Genomic DNA, 22,002 nt, shown 5'->3' with positions numbered 1-22,002 from the left:
TATGTATCGCCCGATTTCGACAAATGGGGTCACGATGCATTTTGTACTAACCGATCGTCGTCAAATTTAGCACAAAATAATCTTCTGCATCACCCTTTAAGTGTGCAAAAATTCATCGAAATCGGTTCAGAGTTAGATATAGCTCTCATATATATGTATCGCCCGATTTTGCCAAATTAGGTCCTAAAACCCTTATTTATCAACCGATCTTACTCAAAGTTTGCTAAATGTAATCTTCTATAGCACTTACTATATGTGCAAAAAATCATCGAAATCGGTTCAGATTTGGCTATAGCTCTCATATATATGTACCTGATTTTGCCAAATTAGGTCATAAAACCCTTATTTATCAACCGATAGTACTCCAAGTTGACCAAATGTAATCTCCCATAGCACTAACTGTATGTATTAATCGAAATCGGTTCAGATTGAGATATAGCTCCCATATATATGTATATCCCGATTTTTCCAAATTTGGCCATAGAACCCTTATTTATTATCCGATCTTACTCAGGGTTGGCCTGTCACAAACTGTGACTTTTGCGACATACATTTGCGACGGTATAATACGTATATCGCAAAAGTCGTAAACCTACTGTAGAAAACCAAATTTTGAATAGAAGAAATCCTGAACATTTTTTAATTTAGTTTGACAGCATTCGCAGTGAGTTTCTGCAGAAATTTGTGAAAGTTTTCCCATGGTCAAGCCTATTTTCTTAGGTGGTATCGAAATTCCCGTTGGTGAGTGTGCAAAATACCTTGGGGTTATATTAGAGAGGAGACTGAACTTAAAGCTAAGAAAGGACGAGAAAATCCACGGTTACCCTGTACTCGTGCAAAAGGCAATAGGGAACTGGGAGACTAAAACCGAAAATTGTGAACATTCCTAAGAATTGAAACTTCTTCGCACATACCATCGTCTTGGATATCATCGTATTCGCTGCCTAGCTGACGCGACTAAAGTATTTTCAGTTTGCGACTTTTGTTACTTTTTCTACATTTACGACGCGTATGTGACGTTTACGACGTTTACAACTTTGCGACAGTCGCAAACCTAAAAAAGTTTGATACAGACCATCTCTGATCTTACTCAAAGTTGGCTAGATCAAGTTTTCTATAGTACTAACGGTATGTGCAAAATTTCCTCGAAATCGGTTCAGATGTAGATATAGCTCCCATATATGTATCGCCCGATTAATTAAAAAAAAAATAAAAAACAAATTTGACGTTGGAGTCAAAAATTACCAATGCACGAAATATAGCCCCTGATCAACCACGAACAACGATATGCGTTTCTTTTCGATCGGACTTCAAATGACGATACAGCACAATAAATTGTATTTCGGGGGGTCGTAGGGTGCACGGAAAAAAAGTTTTGGTGTTCTGAAATTGTCTTCGAATATGCTACAAAACTGGGCGGTGACCGTTTTTGTTTTTGTTTTCAATATAAAGGTTTGGGGTTTTATTTCATTTCGGTTTTGGGGCCTTATTTATTGTGGGCTTATTTCCCGGAGCCGTCGGCCCCGCCCGACTTTCTACGTTACTTAGTTGTTTTGTCTAACATAGATTCTATATGGACTTACTTTTAAGATTTTCTACAGCAGAGCCTTACAAATAAAGTCCATAGTAAAGGGTATATATTCTTAGGGGAAAATTTTCTTCATCTCCTCAAAAAGATAAGTTTCCCATTTTATGCCTATATTCATAATAATCTACTGTAGGTTTATCGAAGGAATTTGTATGGTAATAGTAGGTTTAAAGTTTATGTTAACTTTTATGAATATGGGGGTTAATATCTCAAGAAAAATAATAACACATATATATTTTGAATTAAATGTTTTTTTATTGTTGTTGTTTTTGTGTTTTTTTTTTTTCTTCTATTCAAATTTCAATAAATTGTACCTAGAACTTAGATATACATACATAATACACAAATACAATATTATTATTCAATATTTACAATAAATATTTACAATACACACGAGACAAGGAATGGAAAGGAGGGAGAACTTGCATTTCAAGTCAGACAACTAAATCACATCATTTGCGTTACTCTAAATACAATGTGACTTTTTTTCTCTATCATACATTAGGGGGTTTTCCATCGGAAACTGATTAGAATTTTGGTCATTGCCGAGTGGCGAGTGTTGCACATCCCCTAATGATCAAACAAAACAGTAACAGAGTGAAAGAATAACAACCAAAATTTTAAACTAAACCTCAAAATAAATACTGTGGATAAGAGGGTGGTAAATCTGGGCTAGATGTTATACCAAAGCTATCAAAGTTCCGGTAATATACCACCAATAGTCATCAAAAGTCAGCAGCAACTATGCTCTATGTATTTCAATGGGGTCTTTAGGCTAATTTCAACACAAAATTTATAGCTTATTTGATTTAGGCGAAACTCATTAGCTGTGCAAACTCATGGTAATTTTCATATAAGATGTATAGCGTTAGGCCTAAATAGGTGATATTTACCAAAATCAGGTGTTGGAAAGCAAAATACTCAAAATACTTCATTAACCATTAATGAGAGGGTGATCCAAAAAATTGCATACGGGAAAATTTAGCTCTTGATCATAGACATAGGAGGTTGATAGCCTTAGGCTGCCAAGGCTAACAAATCATTATAAAACAATTATACAGCGTGACCTGAAAATTTGCAATCAACATCAATTCAATTTTTAATTGAATTAATTAAAAAATTAATTGAAATTTTCAAATCAATAAATTTTTTAATCAAAAAAAAATTTTATGCCCAATTAAAAGTGTGATTGATACTATTACTTTCGTGATTGAAGACATTTCAATTAAAAAAATTAATTGGATCAATTAATTTCGTGATTGAATCAGAAAACAAAAATTTTGTGTGTACAGACACTCATTTGCTTGTCACTGTCATATTGGTCAATGGCAGGTTAAACACTTTCTGATAGATGGTAATTATAGTTTTTCCATGGATTTGAGGAAAAATTTTATTAGTCAATAAATAAAGAATATAGAGCAACAATTTCTATTTTTGCAATAGTTTTCTTAACTGACTTTATTTTTTAATTTGATAAAAATACTAATTGTATCAGCTTTTTTTTTAAGTTGTCTGTTTCAAGCAACGTTTTAATAGGAAATATTTTGGTTATATTTTTTCTGTGTAATGATAAAGTGCACAGAAAACAGTATTTTGTTTTATTCGTTTACAAAATAACTTGATCTAATTAATTTTTAATTAAAGTTTCTTCAATCAGGGAAATGATAATATCAATCATCGAAGCCAATTAATTGTTCCTATTAAAAATTTACTTTACACGGTTAAGTTTTGTGTTTGATTAAAATCTTAATAAAATCATTTAATTTTTTAATTGAAAAATTTCTTGAATTCTTTTAAGGTTTTAATAGAAAAAAAAAGTGTTCATATATTTTTCTGTGTAACCCGATAATATTCATGCATTTTGTATAGCTGAATAAATTATTGTTATCTACAAATCCGGTATGGGAAAATAACTCATAAAAAATACGGTGGAAATTGAAATATTCGCACATATTTTTATCAATAAAGGACAATTTAACTGAATCCTATGTACAGAAAAAAATTCAAGAACATTTTTCCACTTAAAGTCTTAATTGAGTTTTAAAAAATATTTAATTAAAAATTTCATTGATTCAACAAATTTTTTAATTGAAACAAAAATCAATCGCATAAAATTAATAGTATCAATATTTTTTTTTTTAATTGGATTAATTAATTTTTTAATTGATTTTCAAGTTATTTTTTACTTGAATGTCTGCGATTGAAGACATTTCAATTAATAATTAATTGGATCAATTACTTTCGTGATTGAAGACAAAAAGTATTTATTTTTGTGTGGTGTTAAGAACCTTGTGATACGGTTGCATTGGAAATATAATTGGCAGAAATAAAAACTAATTCGTCAGCACAGCGAAACTTCCCACCATTTCCAGTTCGTATTGAATATGTAGGAATATTTTCCAAAACTGGTAACCAGGTTTTGTGAAAATGCTTTTTGGAAAAAAGTTTGACACTCATTTTGGCCCATAACCTTGGAATAAAATGGATGATAAATGTTTCTGATTCAATCACGAACTTAATTTATCCAACTAATTTTTTTATTGAAATTGTTTCAGTCAAGAAAATGATAGAAATAACAAGTATATACGGCCGTAAGTTCGGCCAGGCCGAATCTTATGTACCCTCCACCATGGATTGCATAGAAACTTGTAGTAAAGACTGTCATCCACAATCGAAGTAATTGGGTTGCGGTAACACTTGCTGATGGCAAGGTATCTTAAAACTTCTTAAAACCGTCTTCTCAACTGTAAGTTAGTCTACACAGAAAAAAATTTCACGAAAATTTTTCCAATTAAAATTTTAATTGAGTTTTAAAAAATATTCAATTAAAAATTTAATTGAATCAACAAATTTTTTAATTGAAACAAAAATCAATCACAAAAATTAATAGTATCAATTAATTTTTTAATTGGATCAATTAATTTTTTAATTGACCTTCAATTAATTTTTTAATTGATACTATCATTTCTGTGATTGAAGACATTTCAACTAAAAAATTAATTGGATCAATTAATTTCGTGATTGAATCAGAAAAATTTTTTTTTTGTGTGTATACGGGGTATACTCGTATATTAAACAAAACGGCAGATTAAAAACGTATATAATTCAGTTTGACAAAATTTTCTATAGAAATAAAATTTTGATAAAATTTTCTATAGAAATAAAATTTTGATAAAACTTTCTATAGCAATAAAATTTTGACAAATTTTTCTATAGAAATAAAATTTTGACAAAATTTTCTACAGAAATTAAATCTTGACAAAACTTTGTGTAGTAATAAAATGTTGACAAATTTTCTATAGAAATACAATTTTGACAAAATTTTCAATAGAAATAAAATGTTGACAAATTTTTGTATAGTAATAAAATTTTGACAAAATTTTCTATAATAATAACATTTTGACAAAATTTTGTATAGTAATAAAATTTTGACAAAATTTTCTATAGAAATAAAATTATGGTAGATTATTTTTGGGGATCGGCTATATATAACTATAGACCGATACGGACCAATTTTGGCATGGTGGTACCAAATTTCAACCGGATCGGGTGAATTTTGCTCTTCCAAGGGGCTCCGGAGGTCAAATCTGGGGATCGGTTTATATGGGGGCTACATATAATTATGGACCGATATGGGCCAATTCCTGCATGGTTATTAGAGACCATATACTAACACCATGTACCAAATTTCAACCGGATCGGATGAATTTTGCTCCTTCAGGAGGCTCTGCAAGCCAAATCTGAGCGTCGGTTTATATGGGGGCTATACGTAAAATTGGTCCGATATGGCCCATTTGCAATACCATCCGACATACATCAATAACAACTACTTGTGCCAAGTTTCAAGTCGATAGCTTGTTTCGTTCGGAAGTTAGCGTGATTTCAACAGACGGACGGACGGTCGGACATGCTCAGATTGACTCAGAATTTCACCACGACCCAGAATATATATACTTTATGGGGTCTTAGAGCAATATTTCGATGTGTTACAAACGGAATGACAAAGTTAATATACCCCCCATCCTATGGTGGAGGGTATAAAAATTAACCCCTAATGACAAGGTGACTCGCAAAATATTCGTTCATTTTTTATAAGTGTACAAAAAAAAATGTCAGATTCAATCATGAAATTGGTTGATTCAATTAAATGTTTAATCACAAAATTATACAGAAATAAAAAATACAATTGATTCAATTTAATTGATTTAATTAATTAATTGCTTTTGATTGAAAACTCAATTAATTTTTTTAATGAGGCAAACTATTATTTGTTTATAAATATTTTACATCAAAATGATTTTTATTTTATTATAATATTAATTCAATTTATTTTAATTTTATTCAAGCATTTTTTAGTGAATTTATTTTTTAATTTGATTGAATTTTTAATTTTTATGTTTTCACATATGCTTACCTTAAACATGTTTCAAGAGCTAAATATTATTTTTGGCCGGAGACCATGGAACATGTTTGTCGCAACCATGTTCTTTTCTTGGAAACAATGTATTTCGGCAACCATGTATATTTTTAGCGAGAATAAAAAGTTTTTGACATAAAAATGTTCCATGTTTCCCGACCAAACATGTTTGAGGGGATCATATTCCATCTCTGAGTGTTCAACAAATTAATTGGAAATATTTTGGTGATAATTTTTTTCTGTGCAGAAGAACTTATCTGAGTAAACTCTTGATAATTTTCATATGGAGCTAAAAGCCTTACGGTATGGTCACACTGGGCAAATATTTGAAAGAAATCGAAAAAGAATTAGTCACCACAGTCAAACCAGCAAACATTTTAAGCTCATATTGGATATATTCCATCACAATAGGAAAATTTTCCAAAAACGGGTATTCAGATATTTGTTAAGTGCTCCAGCAAAAAAAGTTTGACACTCATTGTAGGCAAATATTTGCCTAGTGTGTCCATATCCTTAGGCTATGACTGCTGACGATAACATTTCACAAAAAAAACACCTCAATAACCCATAATCACAGGGTGACCCAAAAATATTAGTCTATTTTTATGAGTGTAGGGCAATTTAGTTAAGTGAGCTTTCGGGATAATCTTAGGCTATAGTTGCTGATATTTTCCATTCGGTTATTGAAACCAAATCCTCACAAAAAAAACATCTTAATTAACCCCTAATGATAGGACTAAATCCATATCTTAAGTCAAGAATAATAAATAGAATACTTATAGGACGGATATATAGTAGACAATTAAGACCCTTTGAATTTCGCCTATGTTTTTGTTTCTGTCCCCATTAACCTTGCTGACTAGCATCTGCAATTAGCCTCATCTGCAACTTCACTGCAACTGGACCAAAAAAAAATTTATCATCACTATCACCTGCAATGCTTCATTCCGAACAAGGCGACAATGACAAGCACAATGATGGCGGCGATGGCGTTAACGATGGCGACGTCGACATCGACGACGACATCATTGTTGCCCCAGTCAAAGATGAAGATGAACTGAAATTCATTCGATTCTTATAGTGCGGGTGATACTAGTAAAAACCCATAGCCTCTTTGGCCAAAAACTAACTGACTGTATTTGGTGTGGCATTTTGTTGCTGCTGCTGTTGTTGTTGTTGCGATTGTTGTTGTTGCTTTAAACGTTCTTTGGCTTCTTGTTGAGCCTTTTTGGAACGTTTCCATTTCATGCGACGATTTTGGAACCAAATTTTAACCTGCGTCTCCGACAACATCAAACCACTGGCAACCTCAAATCTCTTGGGGCGGGATAGATATTTGTTTTGTTTGAATTGTTTTTCCAATTCGAGCAATTGTTGCGATGTAAAGGCAGTTCTTGGACGTCTTGTTTTTCCCAAGATGGCATGATGGGGATAGGCAGCCAATTCGGGGATACGATGATGTAGCATACCGGCACGAGCCAAAAATTCAAATTGTAAATGAGATGGCATAAAGTGCTGGCCCATGGGAATCTGAAATTATAGGTGGATACAAAAAGACGGCAGGCATAAATTTTAAATTCAAACTAGAACATCGAAAAAGGAGGATTTTTTTCTTTTGAATTGTTACAGTGAAACAAATCGAAGAGTTGTTAAGCAAGATTATGGGAATGGAATGGATTTGATTGGAAGTCTTCTTTAAATCCAATTCCTATTTTATAATGGCTTTAAAAAATTATTTTTTAGGGGTATTAAAAATAGATTGGATACCGTAACTTCAACGTTTGCCCACGAAGTTAGGATTATTCACTTCATCCATTGCGACAAACAGACATTTCGCAAAACATGGCGATAGAAAAGTATTTTTTCTTTCAGACTACACAGAAAAAAAAAATTCACGAAAATTTTTCCAATTAAAGTCTTAATTCAGTTTTAAAAAATATTCAAATAAAAATATAATTTATTCAAAAAAATTTTTAATTGAAACAAAATTCAATCACAAAAATTAATAGTATCAATTATTTTTTTATTGGATCAATGAATTTTTTAATTGATACTATCATTTCCCTGATTGAAGCCATTTCAATTAAAAAATTAATTGGATCAATTAATTTCGTGATTGAATCAGATTTTTTTTTTGTGTAGAAAGCTATTCAAAAATTTCTTTCCCTTCAGAATAAAATACTTTGCACTTCTAATGAACCAAAAATATTTATTCTTACACTCAAAAAACACTAAACCCACCAGGAAGGAAAGTTTTGGTTAATTTTAGAAATTTTTAAGTGTATTACGGCCGCAGATGTCACGCCGATTTCATAAAAATAAGTAAATATTTGTGGACATTTTTTTTCAAGAAAAATTATTGGACATAATTATTTTGAAGGAAAAAATGTAATTGCAGAAATGTCTTTGGTACCATACGAAATTCAGGATAATGCGCCCATCTTGAATTTCGCATTGGTAACATTTACAACTTTTAAGAAATTCTACACTAATTTGTGTGAGACACGAATTTTGCAAATATGTATGCTCTATTTTTTTTTTTTTTGGATTTCACCCTATTTTAGTTCATTTATCTAAAGTACACAAAATTATTACAAGTCAAGGAACTTTTCTCAAAATATATAAATTCCATGAACTAAATTGAAATTAAATTGGCTTTATTGCCATATAGGGTTCACTGTTGTTTTTACTGTGACTTTGTCAAACACTGTGAAATTGTAATAGGCTCGTAACTTACCGGTATTGGTTTTCCCGATGGATCCAATGGTCTATGGAAAGCTGAACCTCCATGGGCCAGTAAATGGTAGGGATGACCTCCGGCATATAAGGGAAAATCTTGAGGTCTTATTGGACTATGTGGAGGTACTGGTTTCTTAAATTCATCTCCTAATTCCATGCCATGCATCCCCAAATGCTGTTGATCTTCACAGCCAGGACTAATAGGCGGACTAGAACGATGTGAGGAGGATGGAGATTCAGATCTGTAAGAAATAAAAAAAAATAAATCGAAATGAGAATACGTAAGAAGTAAGCACGCACCAAAATATCTTTGGTTTATATATACAACATCTATTTCTTTACATATATAGTTATTTGTTTAATTTACACTGAAGAAAGCCTTATTATTTTTTTTACCAAATGTTTGGGTGTGAGAAACCAAATATTTGCGAATGACATTCTTTTCATTACTTTACGGATTCGAATAACATCGAATAATGAATCAGGTCCAAGTGCCCTTAAACCGACTTCCATAGAGGATAAAGTGTTTATAATCTAGCATTTGGTGTTGGAGTACCACCGAATGATGATAAAAATTGCTTTCGTGATGAAATTTTGGGTGCCTGGTTTGCTTACCACGGAGGAAAAAAAACATAAAACCCCTACACGCCAGTATTTGACGATTGATTTTTAAGGACTTGAGTAAACTTATTTCTCAGACTGCTAAAAAAGTGTGAGCTTAACAGAAACCAAAAATAAACTATATTGCAGAATAAATATCTCCCCAGAGGTATGTACCTATTGTATTTTTTTTTTTTTTGCAAGTACATATGAAACGAACCGCGTATGGCAAATATGAACATATTGTTTATTTATATTTTTTCAATTAACATAATTGTTCATAAGAAAAAATTTACGAAATCAGATCTAATTTTAGAATCAGTTTAGATTTATTCGAATTGCCTTTCGAATTATGGCCTTCAAGCGGTCAATAAAGCCATCACACGCTGCATACACTGAAAAAACAGTGAATCCACCAGGAAGAAAACTTTCGGTTAATTTTAGAAAATTTTGAATATTTTTAGAAAATTTTAACTAAACAGTATTACAAACGCTGGCATCATAAAAATAAGTAAATATTTTTCGACAAATTCAAGAAAATTTATTAGACGTAATTAATTTTTTTCACTTGTTAAAGACAATTTTGTAGTTTGAAGGACAAAATTGGAGTTCAAAATTGCAAGAATGTCTTTAGTGACATACGAAGTTCATGATGAACGCATTTGTAGTAAACTTTACAAATTTAAAGAAATACTGAACTATTTTGTGGAAGACACGAATTTAGTTAACTTTATGCTTCATTTGTGTATATCTTTTTTCTCGGTTTTAGTTTATTTAACTAACGTACACAAAAAATTATTAGAGTAAAGGAAATTTTCTCCAAACGTAATAATTCCATGAACTAAAATAAAGTCAAATTGGCTTTAGTGAAATAGAGAGTTCACTTTTTTTTGAGTGCACAAGTAGCTCTGTGGTATTTTGATCCATTACCGGCGAAGCCCTGTCTTGAGATAATCGACAATTTGGAATTTTTATAACCAACCTTACCTGCCAAAGACGTAGAAGTCCAACGGGTTGAGATCACGGTTGCCACATTTGGTAGAATTCTACCTAAAATAATAGATTTTTTTTACCGTTTGGTAGGTTGGTATAATTCTTTGCAAAATATTTCTCTCTAACTAAGAGGTACTACACAAGTTTTTAATAGAAAAAAAATTTTGACAAAATTTTCTATAGGAATACAATTTTAACAAAACATTTCTATAGAAATAAAATCTTGACCAAATTTTCTATAGAAATAAAATTTTGACAAAATTTTCTATAGAAATAAAATTTTGATATAATTTTCCATAGAAATGAAATTTTGACAAAATTTTCTATAGAAATAAAATTTTGACAAAATTTTCTATAGAAATAAAATTTTGACAAAATTTTCTATAGAAATAAAATTTTGACAAAATTTTCTATAGGAATAACATTTTGACAACATTTTCTATAGAAATAAAATTTTGACAAAATTTTCTATAGAAATAAAATGTTGACCAACTTTTTAATAGAAAAAAAATTTTGACAAAATTTTCTATAGGAATACAATTTTAACAAAACATTTTCTACAGAAATAAAATTTTGACAAAATTTTCTATAGAAATAAAATTTTGACAACATTTTCTATAGGAATACAATTTTAACAAAACATTTTCTATAGAAATAAAATTTTGACAAAATTTTCTATAAGAATGAAATTTTGACAAAATTTTCTATAGAAATAAAATTTTGACAAAATTTTCTACAGAAATAAAATTTTGACAAAATTTTCTATAGAAATACAATTTTGACCAAATTTTCTATAGAAATAAAATTTTGACAAAATTTTCTATAGAAATAAAATTTTGATATAATTTTCCATAGAAATGAAATTTTGACAAAATTTTCTATAGAAATAAAATTTTGACAAAATTTTCTATAGAAATTAAATTTTGACAAAATTTTCTATAGAAATAAAATTTTGACAAAAAAAAAATTTCTATATAAATAAAATGTTGACCAGATTTTTAATAAAAAAAATTTTTTACAAAATTTTCTATAGGAATACAATTTTAACAAAACATTTTCTATAGAAATAACATTTTGACAAAATTTTCTATAGGAATGAAATTTTGACAAAATTTTCTATAGGAATAAAATTTTGACAAAATTTTCTATAGAAATAAAATTTTGACAAAATTTTCTATAGAAATCGATAGGAATAGTTTTTTCTTTAAATAAGGTTTATTTGTTTGCGGTACAATTTTCTCCAAATTTTGGTAGATTATTTTTGGCTCGAACGGTAACCGTGATTGGGATCCGGGGATTTTAGTGGCAATTTTGCCGTACAAACAAAGCGGGCTTCAAGCAGGGCTTCAATGCCCTCTTTAGAACATTTTCCCGATAATATTCCACATTTATTTTGACCTAACGGTCGATAAATACAAGCGGAGAGCGACCATCGGCCGTGGATTATCCCACCTCAGTAATGCTGGTGACATTTCTATAAGCCCAATACCCCAAATCGGGAGGTCGGTTTATATGGGGACTATATCAAAACCTGGACCGATATAGCCCATCTTCGAACTTGACCTGCCTGCAGACAAAAGACGAGTTTGTGCAAAATTTCAGCACGATTGCTTCATTATTGAAGACTGTAGCGTGATTACAACAGACAGACAGACAGACAGACAGACGGACAGATGGCCATCGTTATATCGTCTTAAAATTTCTCCCTGATCAAGAATATATATACTTTATATAGTCGGAAATCGATATTTCATGTGTTACAAACGGAATGACAAACTTATTATACCCCGTCACCATTCTATGGTGGTGGGTATAAAAATAAAGAACATCTTTGGGAGGACATTTTTGGAAGTGTTTTTAAAGTTGTGCCTTTAATTTATGAATTCTTATATGAAAGCCAAATACATAATGTGGATGTGAGAGAGATATAGATATAATAAAATTCACCAGAAAATTTAGAAAAAAATGTAGTATTCTTGAAATTGTTTTACATACTGTTGAAGGTGATAACGTTTATCACAAAATCCAAAATCCATCCAAATAGTTTTTTTTTATTGTGAATAGAAATTTCATAACGATGTTCCTTGGTCTAAACCTTCGATTGGGAGGAAAGATCTTTTTTTTGCATGTGACACTAGATATTAACCTAAACTCTTTGTACATCGAAGCGTATGAATCATTTAATAATTCAGTATATTAGTACATATGATTTATTGGTAGAATCAAATCGACATCATTCAATCAATTATGGGTTTCAAAGCTTCTCTAAGTGGTTTCACTGCAATGTGGAACGCCGTTCGGACTCTGCTATAAAAAGGAGGTCCCTTGTCATTGAGCTTAACATGGATTCGGGCAGCACTCAGTGATAAGAAAGAAGTTCACTAATGTGGTATCACAATGAACTGAATAGTATTAGTGAGCCTGATACATCGGGCTGCCACCTAACTTAACCTAACCTAACCATCGGCCGTTACGGCGACCCTCACCATTACTATCGGCTCTGCTTCTGATCTGATCGCCAATAGAGGGTGTAAATTTTCAGCTGACCTCTTTTGGACATTATACCTGATAATTTTGTTTGTTCACTAAATGCTCAATTTGTAACGGCTTCTCATCGGGGAAAACCAAATTCGGTAACTGGTCATTCCTTGGCTCTTTCAAATCCGCCTTTTTAGTACATCGGTGAGCTCTGGCATATTTTGGATCTTCAATGGCTTTTCGATTCAATATGGCATTAACTTTTCAGATAACTTAGGGTGTTGGTACCGCGTGACTTCGTCCACTTTTTGGATGCGATGCAACACTGCCAGTATCACGGTAACGAGCAATGATATAAGAAACAAAAAATTCATTCACATTTAAATGCTGCAGGGCTCTACTGATAGCCACTTGTGGTTCCTCTATGAATTGAGACCTCGTCGCGATGCGAACAAACAATGAACCAATGGGCAGACGGACGGACGAACAGCATAGATTTGACGACCCAGATTTTGAGTAAATCAGAATACACAATGATACCGAATATTCCAAATATAAGCATACTCACGAATGATTTTATTACTAAGATTAGTTTTCTTCTTTTAATGAAGTTATTTTTTGCAAAGAATTTCCATTCAATGTTTTGTAAATTGATGTCCTCAGTTTTTTTAAGGTTTAATGTTTTGGTTTTGAATGATTTTGATGATTAATTTTAAAGAAGCTTGTCCATAATATTTGTGTCCTAAACTATATATCACATAATCTTGATTTTTTCCCAGTGTAGTGACCCTATAAAGTTGTCGGATTAAATTAAATTGTTTATCAAATATCTGGAGTACTACAATTCATCATTTAAAACCAATTAATGGCCTCATTATCACTGTCTGCCTTGCAATTTTTATTAGCTCCTCAGATTTTTAACTAAGCTGCTTTCGTATATTGTTTCATAACACTTTTGAAAATGACAATTTCCTAGCTTTAATGTCATTTACCTCATCAATTTTATTACGTGGTCAAATAGCAACTTCCATGCTATTGGAACGTGTGATTTTCAATATTTCGTTTTTCTATCGTTTAAGTTGATTCAACATAAGACATAATTTTCAAGTGATTGTTAAGATTTTATTTCTTTTCATTTATTTATTTTGTTCATTTATGAACGTTGTTTAATGCTATAAGAGTTGGCCATCGGTTAACTTAAATGAATTTAACCTAATTTGTGTAGTTTTCTTTTATGCAATCTGATAAAGTTGGAATTAAGTGGCAAAAGTGTCTATTTCAGGGTGTTCATAACCTTAATTTGTGTTTAGTTGACATGATTTGAAGCTGGATATTGTATTCTATTCGACATTAAAAACTTATTAATAAATTTTTAACACTCAGAAAAAATTGAATTAGATCCAAAACTATTGACCTGACTTATGTGATTTTTGATATAACAACTGAACCCTAATTAAAATAAAATATTCTACTTTTTATTTATTTATTTTTGTTTTTATCAGTATAGACTCTATATTGCCGACTTTGTGATGAATTGTCGGCATAAAAAATCTACATCGACATTATTTGAAGCTGGATATTTCATTCTATTCGACTTTAACAACTTCCCAGCAAAAAAGCGTCGCCAAAAAAAAGCAGTGAAAATGTCCTTTTTGCATCCGGAATTGACGCAGAAGCGATGAATTTAACATGAACAGCCGTTACACTGAATTTGCATCACTTCTTAAGGTGTGAAGCGAATCCAATGTTTTGGATGTGAATTAAGAAATTTTGTGATATTTTGACGAATAAATATTTTTTTATGATTTTTAATGTATTAACATATAACGCTTGTCTGGAAAGTTTGACATAAAATATATTCAAAATATCGCAATTTTTCTAAAAAGGATTTAGCATTTTTATCGGCAAAATTTAATTAATTTGCACTATTTTATTAATTCTTAATTTGTTTTTAACCTTTTTGAAACAATAAAATTTTAAATTTCCCTTTAAAAATATGAAAAAACGAGTTATAACAAAAATTGACTCAAATAAACTTCCCGTGCAGTTAAAATAAAGAACATCTTACACACACAAAAATTTCACGAAAATTTTTCCAATTAAAATTTTAATTGAGTTTTAAAACATATTCAATTAAAAATTTAATTGATTCAACAAATTTTTTAATTGAAACAAAAATCAATCACAAAAACAATAGTATCAATTAATTTTTAATTGGATCAATTAACTTTTTAATTGACCTTCAATTAATTTTTTAATTGATACTATCATTTCTGTGATTGAAGACATTTCAATTAAAAATTAATTGGATCAATTAATTTAGTGATTGAATCAGAAAAAATTTTTTTGGTGTGTAGGGAGGACATTTTTGGAAGTGCTTTTAAAGTTGTGCCTTTAGAAGAACTTTCAAATTTTTTTGCTGGGTTATTAATAACATTTTTATACTCACAAAAAATTGGTTTAGATCCAAAACTGTTGACCTGACTTATGAGATTTTTGATATAACGACCGAACCCTAGACGAGGGTTGTTTAAAATAAAAATATCCTAACTTTTATTTTTTCATTAGGTATTTAATCGAAATCCACGCCGCAATGTTATATAATTTGCTTATGAACTAAACGGCTGTAACGCATATTGAAAAATGACTGGCTTATACTAAAGACATTGAAGTTCAAAAAATTGCAAGAGTTCACCCATACACAAAAAATGTTAGAAGTGCTCTTCTTATACGAAATTGGCCAATTATCGAATTTTGTTTTCTCCGATGATAAGCTATTGCAAAGTGTGCAGTTTCTAACAAATGATATTATACGCCAGAACGCAATCACGGCCGATGGTAATGGCGTGGGCCGCCGTAACGGCTGATGGTCGCTCCCCAGTCGTATAAATGTCAAATATTATCGGAAAAGTCTCCTTAACAGTATTTAAGCCCGGGATATACAAACAGTGCGGCCACAGACCATGCACCTTCCAAAAGTACTTAACACCATCGAATCCAGCAGGCGTTAACCAAAACTGGTTCCTCGATTGATTTGTACCGCACAATGGCTAGATCGCAATCCGTTGCACGTTTGAGCCTGTGACATTTTGGAGAGGAAATTTTCGCTCTAAAAATATACCAAAGTGACCATCATCTCAAGACGGCGCTCCGCCGGGAATAATTTTGTGCAGCGTGTGATAGTTTTTTCGGCCATTTGAACGCCATAACTCGTGCTAAATATAGTCAATATGAACAAATCTGAACTAATTGCAAAATTTGATGTTATTTCCATTTTTTATTTTGAACAATAAAATTAAAAAATATAACGCATTTTGTTGTATTACATAAAGGGTGATACGGTCAAAATTTGTCAAGGGAAAACGCGTGTAAATCGGTGAAATCGTTTATTTAAAAAATCAAATTAAATTTCTTTTTCAAGTTCAATTAGTATAAAATTCAGGAAAAATATTCAGTTAGGCTTTCGCTTTTCCAAATCCGAATTGCCGGGCCTCACGCTTGACACCTGCCATCAGATTTTCTACAGCCACCTTGTCCACCTTCTTCGCCGCAGAAAGCCAGTTTGCCTTGAACTGCTGCTCGTCCTTAGCAGTTTTTTTGGTCTTCTTTAGATTCCGCTTGACAATAGCCCAGTATTTCTCAATTGGGCGGAGCTCTGGCGTGTTGGGAGGGTTCTTGTCCTTGGGAACCACCTACACGTTGTTGGCGGCGTACCACTCCATGGCCTTTTTACTGTAATGGCAAGATGCCAAGTCTGGCCAAAACAGTACGGAACAACCGTGTTTCTTCAGGAAAGGCAGCAGACGTTTATCCAAACACTCTTTCACGTAAATTTCTTGGTTGACAGTCCCGGAAGTACAGATGGCTTGCAAAACCAGATATTTCTTTGCGAACTTTGACAGTTTTATGTGCTTGAAAATATCTGCTACCTTTCCCCTTCCTTTTGCCGTATAAAACTCCTGTCCCGCAAGCTGCTTGTAGTCGGCTTTGACGTAGGTTCCGTCGTCCATTACCACGCAGTCAAACTTCGTCAGCATCGTCGTGTACAGCCTCCGGGATCGCGCTTTGGCCGTCGTATTTTGTTTATCATCGCGATTTGGAGTCACTACCTTCTTGTAAGTCGATAGTCCGGCTCGTTTTTTGGCTCGATGCACGGTTGTAGACGATACACCCAGCTTATTTGCGGCATCTCGGAGTGAGAGGTTAGGGTTTCGCTTGAAACTACCGGCAACTCTCTTTGTCGTCTCAGCGGCTTCCGGTTTTCGATTTCCCCCCGATCCAGACTTCCTGGCTGTCGACAAACGTTCCCCAAGCACTTTAATTACATTTGTAACGGTTGATTTGGCAACTTTTAGCGATTTTGCCAGCTTTGCGTGCGAGTAGCTCGGATTTTCGCGATGCGCGAGCAAAATTTTGATACGCTGCTCTTCTTGCTTGGACGGCATTTTGACAACTGAAGAGTGAATTCCAAAATCAAAATAGGAGCAACATTCTATACACACACCTTCAAAATGAGGGGTGTTCAGGTTTTTTAAATGCAAAATTGAAAGAAATACGTCGAGTTTATATCGACCAAATTTTGACCGTATCACCCTTTATCAGACAGTCGACTTATAGGTGGTGCCTATCTAAACTTTATAGATCAAATGTGGGCTAAATTTGTTGAAGATATTTCATGACATTTATAAACATCAAGCGTCAAATTTCAAGAAAATTAGATGAAAAATCGGCCAGTGTACGTCCGTTCGCTGAAGCGTACGTACGGACACTACTTTCTATGACTAGGGTATTTTAAATTTTATGAAAACATGTAAGAAAAGTCTAAAGTGGGGCGGGCCGACCCTGCACCACTTTGTAGATCCGCATTTTCGATACCATATCAAATCCGCCCCTAGAAATAAAAAAATATTTTCTCAACCAATTTTGAAGCATTTGGTCATTTTTTCTCAAATCGGAAAAAAACATATACATGGAAGCTATATCTAAATCTGAAACTAAAATTGGCATACGTAGTTACTATGTTAATTGTACCCGCTGTGCAAAATTTCACGTAAATCGGATTACAACTTTGACCTCTGTGGTCATATGAGGGCAAATCGGGCGAAGGATATATATGGGAGCTATATCTAAATCTGACCTCATTTCAACCAATGGGTTCAGATTTCTGCATATCCAGAAATTTAATTATACTCCCTGTGTAAAGTTTCAAGTAAATCGTAGTAAAACTTTGGCCTCGGCGCACGCATAGAAGCAATACGATCACCTCAAACATGTTTCAAGAACAACAAGTTATTTTTGGACGAGGAACATGGAACATTTTTGTGGGAAAAATGTTGTTTTCTCGTTAAACATATACATGATAGTCGAAATCAGATACATAATTTCCGAGAAAATAACATGGTTTCGACAAACATCTTACATGTTCCCAGTCCAAATATAACATTTTGCTCTTGAAACATATTTGAGATGATCATATTCCTTCTCTGGGTGTGGTTATAGGAGTGTAAATTGGACAAAAGATATATACGGGAGCCATATCTAAATCTGAACCGATTTTAACAAAATTTGGCGAGCCCAATTAAAATGTAAATTCTACTCCCTGTTCAAAATTTCTCGTAAATCGGAGTGCAACATTGGCCTCTGCGGTCATATTAGTGTAAATCGGGTAAAAGATATATCTAAATCTGAATCGGAGTGCAACATTGGCCTCTGCGGTCATATTAGTGTAAATCGGGTAAAAGATATATCTAAATCTGAACCGATTTCAATAAAATTTAGCACACTTGACTATACTTTTAATTGCACTCCTTGTGCAAAATTTCAAGCTAATCAGAGTAAAACTCTGGCTTTTGGGTCATATAAGTGAATATCGGAAAGATATATATGGGAGCTATAACTAAATTTGACCCGATTTCTTCGAATATAAATAGAGTTCTATTCTGACCCAAACCAGAAACTTGTGTCAAATTTGAAGTCGATTGAACTAAAATTGCGACATAGACTTTGATTACAAAAATGTGTTCACAGACAGACGGACATGGCTATATCGACGACTCAGGGACCCACAGTGCGGCACTGGGTATAAATATTTTTAAATTGGCTATTGTAATTTTTCAACTTTTTCAAGTTAATTTATTTTGAAGAAATTTGTTCTTTATATTATGCAAATTTTGTGTCCTAAAAATTGAGTTGAATAATTTTTCATATTAGGTAAAATATCCCAAAAAAATCGTTTACATTATGTAATGTCTCTCATTAACTCAGTAGTAGTGGGTTGTATTGTCGATTCCCCCTTTCTTTTGTTTTTTGCTTTTCTAATGACTTACCTTGACATACCGTCGGGTGATGGTGAATCATAATCACGTGACGATTCATGAATCCGTTGCAAGGCCTCCTGTTCTGTCATACCACCAACTGCGGCCGCTGCGGCCGACATTTCTCGAGCATATTGTAAACCTACTGCTGTTAGACGATCATCTAAGGGTGAAGGTTTTATACTCAAACCTTCTGGAGATTGTGGTTCATTGGTATTTTGATTTTTTGCCAAAAGGGCATCAATACAAAATGATTTTTTCGGTTGAGTTTGAGTAACAGGAGGCGATAGAGAGGAAGTGGGTGATGCGGCCGCTGGAGGTAGGGCTGTCAGACCATTTCCAACTATATGATGAGGGGAAGTGTTATTGACAATAGCAGAACCTAAAGGTAATCGAGGTATCGGGTAAACTCCATTAACTAAAGCTGCAGCGGTAGCCGATGAAGTATGCCCCAGTTGTGTTGGTGGTAAACCTTCATATATTCTCTGTTGGGAGGTAAACGAAGCGGGAAATATTCTTTGATCTCTTAAATTTCCCACAGCATTTGTTGGTAAGGAATGCATAGTTCCGTTTGTGGGCATAGGTTGAACCAATAAGGGTAAGGGAGTTGAATTCGGCCCGGATTGTGAATGATGATGATGTTGATGGACGGTAGATGGAAGCGTATCGTCGTGAGAGTTATTGTGTTGATTTAAAGGTTTTGGAGAATTAGAGTTGGAGTGTGGCAGCGCTGGAGATCCACCCAACGAACGCTGTGGACTATGATGCAATAATGATGGCGATCTTGGTGATCGTGGTGATAATGTGGACCGGGTATTGGAATCGTGTTGGTAATCACTATGAGGTGAAGAGGCTGAATTGTGCTGTGAATTTTCTTGTTGTTGTTGCTGCTGGTGATGATGATGATGATGCTGAGCGGCAGCTATGTGATTGAGAAATTGTGACAAATGTTGTTGTTGTTGTTGGTGGTGATGATGTTGTTGCTGCTGTTGTTGCTGTTGTTGTAGCTGCTGTTGTTGTTGCAATTGTTGCAATGTGGGTGGTTGTGAGACTTGAGCACTGGACATATTTATTTATTTAATTTTTTTTGGTTGTTCGATTTTAAATTGTTTTATTTTTTGTATATATTTTTTTTTTAAGAAACCAAAAACAAAAGAAACTATTTCAAAAATTTTTAAATTTTCCTCTATATTTGCATTTTTAATAAGTGAGTATTTTTCCACAATTTTTGTTTTTCTTCTTGGCACTTTTTTCTTCTTCTTTTAATATATTCCAAATTTGATTTTAATTAGTTGTAATTTATGTTTCTATTTGGAATTGTCTTTACCACTTTTTGTTTTATTATTTTTCTGGTTTTGTTTTTTTTTTATTTTCACAACGACAGTCCAAGCGACTTGTGTCGTTATCGTACAAACGCGTTTCAACGACTGTAGGAAAATAATCAAAAGTTCTCAATCATATACGTCGTCTAACCGATTTCATAGCATTTTACCATACATTCCTCATTCATACGCAATTACACACAGTCATACACATACACATTACCAAGCCCACCCTTCTTCTGTGTGAGACTGTTAACAACAATATCGCTAAATGCCTTTATTACACATTAAGGCAACAATGCTAATAGTACCTTTAAATTCTCTTGCTCTCTCTCTGTTATAATGGCTCTCTATCTCTCTTGCTTTATAGAGTAGACTCCATTGAAGTGTTTCGTTGATAACCAACCATATTGGGCTATTGTACACACACGCACGCACACACAGTAGATGTTTAAAAATGGAGTAAGTGAGTGATGTTAGAGCTTATGATGAAATCTATTTTACCAGCAAATCATTGGGTGTGAAAGAGATAGACATATATATATAATATGGTTTAGAAGGGGCGGGTTTTATTCAAAGCAATGTAGCAGCATTGGCTTTCTCCTCTTGATAGCTCTTGTACAGAAGATTTACTCATCTTTTGATATGGCCATGATTATCTTCAAATCGTTGGTAATTGGAAAGGTGTGGCAAATTATTTTTGGTAGGCGACGATGATGCAAAAAAGCAAGTCCCCCTTCTATACCACAACTTTTCATTTCAAAAAGCTGTATCACAGAGTTGACTGTAGCATTTTATCCACCACCCACCACGCACCGATCACCACCATTATCATTCATTTGGAAAGTGAATGTAATATGAAGAAGTTGAGATGAATGTGTGAGATGCATTGCAGCAGTCACCATTTTTAGCCTAAAATTGTTTGAAAAACGAGATATAATTACCATCATTATGGAGTGTTGCTACTACACTGCCATCATCTATCTCATCAGTAAAACAAATTTACGTAGTAGAGGATGGTGGCCGGGGATGATAAAGACAGAATTCGAGCTACCACCAAGTGTAATACCATCAACAATAGTGAGTTAGTATATCAGAGAAAGAGAGTGAGTGAATTGAGTACATGACTTAGTTAGCTATTTGGGGGAGTAGTTAGTGTGTAAAAACATTTCAAAATTCCAATAGCAAATGTATACTCGGATCCATACGAACGCATTATCTATGTATGAATGGTATTGCTATGTGATATAAAGTCAGTTTTCGAGTAATTAAAACTACAGAGAAATGGCTGACTACGACCGTGATGATAATGATGATGATGACGATGATTAGTCATTTGAGCACTACCAAATGCCAATGGTCTAAAAAAAAAACAAGCAATGGCAAGGAAGGTCATTAGGAGAGGACCCAACATTCACAGTGAAATTAGATTACTTGCCTTAAGACAGACGCATATAAACACTCACACATTCTTATTAACACGCATACTAGCTCACATAATTAGTTTCATTATTATTAGCAAATAAAATCGTCTTAATTATGGCCTGTGAC

At 32.9% G+C, this 22,002-nt stretch overlaps 1 protein-coding gene across 1 annotated transcript; it reads right to left on the bottom strand.

Annotated features, from left to right (window-relative positions):
• Positions 1-6,566: 6,566 nt before the first annotated feature.
• On the bottom strand, positions 6,567-20,566 carry exex (motor neuron and pancreas homeobox extra-extra). Its single transcript, XM_075305846.1, has 3 exons — positions 19,142-20,566; positions 8,743-8,986; positions 6,567-7,535 (listed from the first exon to the last, which is right to left on the bottom strand). The coding sequence occupies exons 1-3, from the start codon at positions 20,194-20,196 to the stop codon at positions 7,131-7,133; spliced, it is 1,704 nt and encodes a 567-aa protein (XP_075161961.1). The 5' UTR covers positions 20,197-20,566; the 3' UTR covers positions 6,567-7,130.
• Between the last annotated feature and the right edge of the window lie 1,436 nt (positions 20,567-22,002).

Source organism: Haematobia irritans, chromosome 4, assembly GCF_050003625.1.
Source record: "Haematobia irritans isolate KBUSLIRL chromosome 4, ASM5000362v1, whole genome shotgun sequence".
Taxonomy (NCBI): domain Eukaryota; kingdom Metazoa; phylum Arthropoda; class Insecta; order Diptera; family Muscidae; genus Haematobia; species Haematobia irritans.
This window is presented reverse-complemented; position numbering and strand designations above follow the sequence as displayed.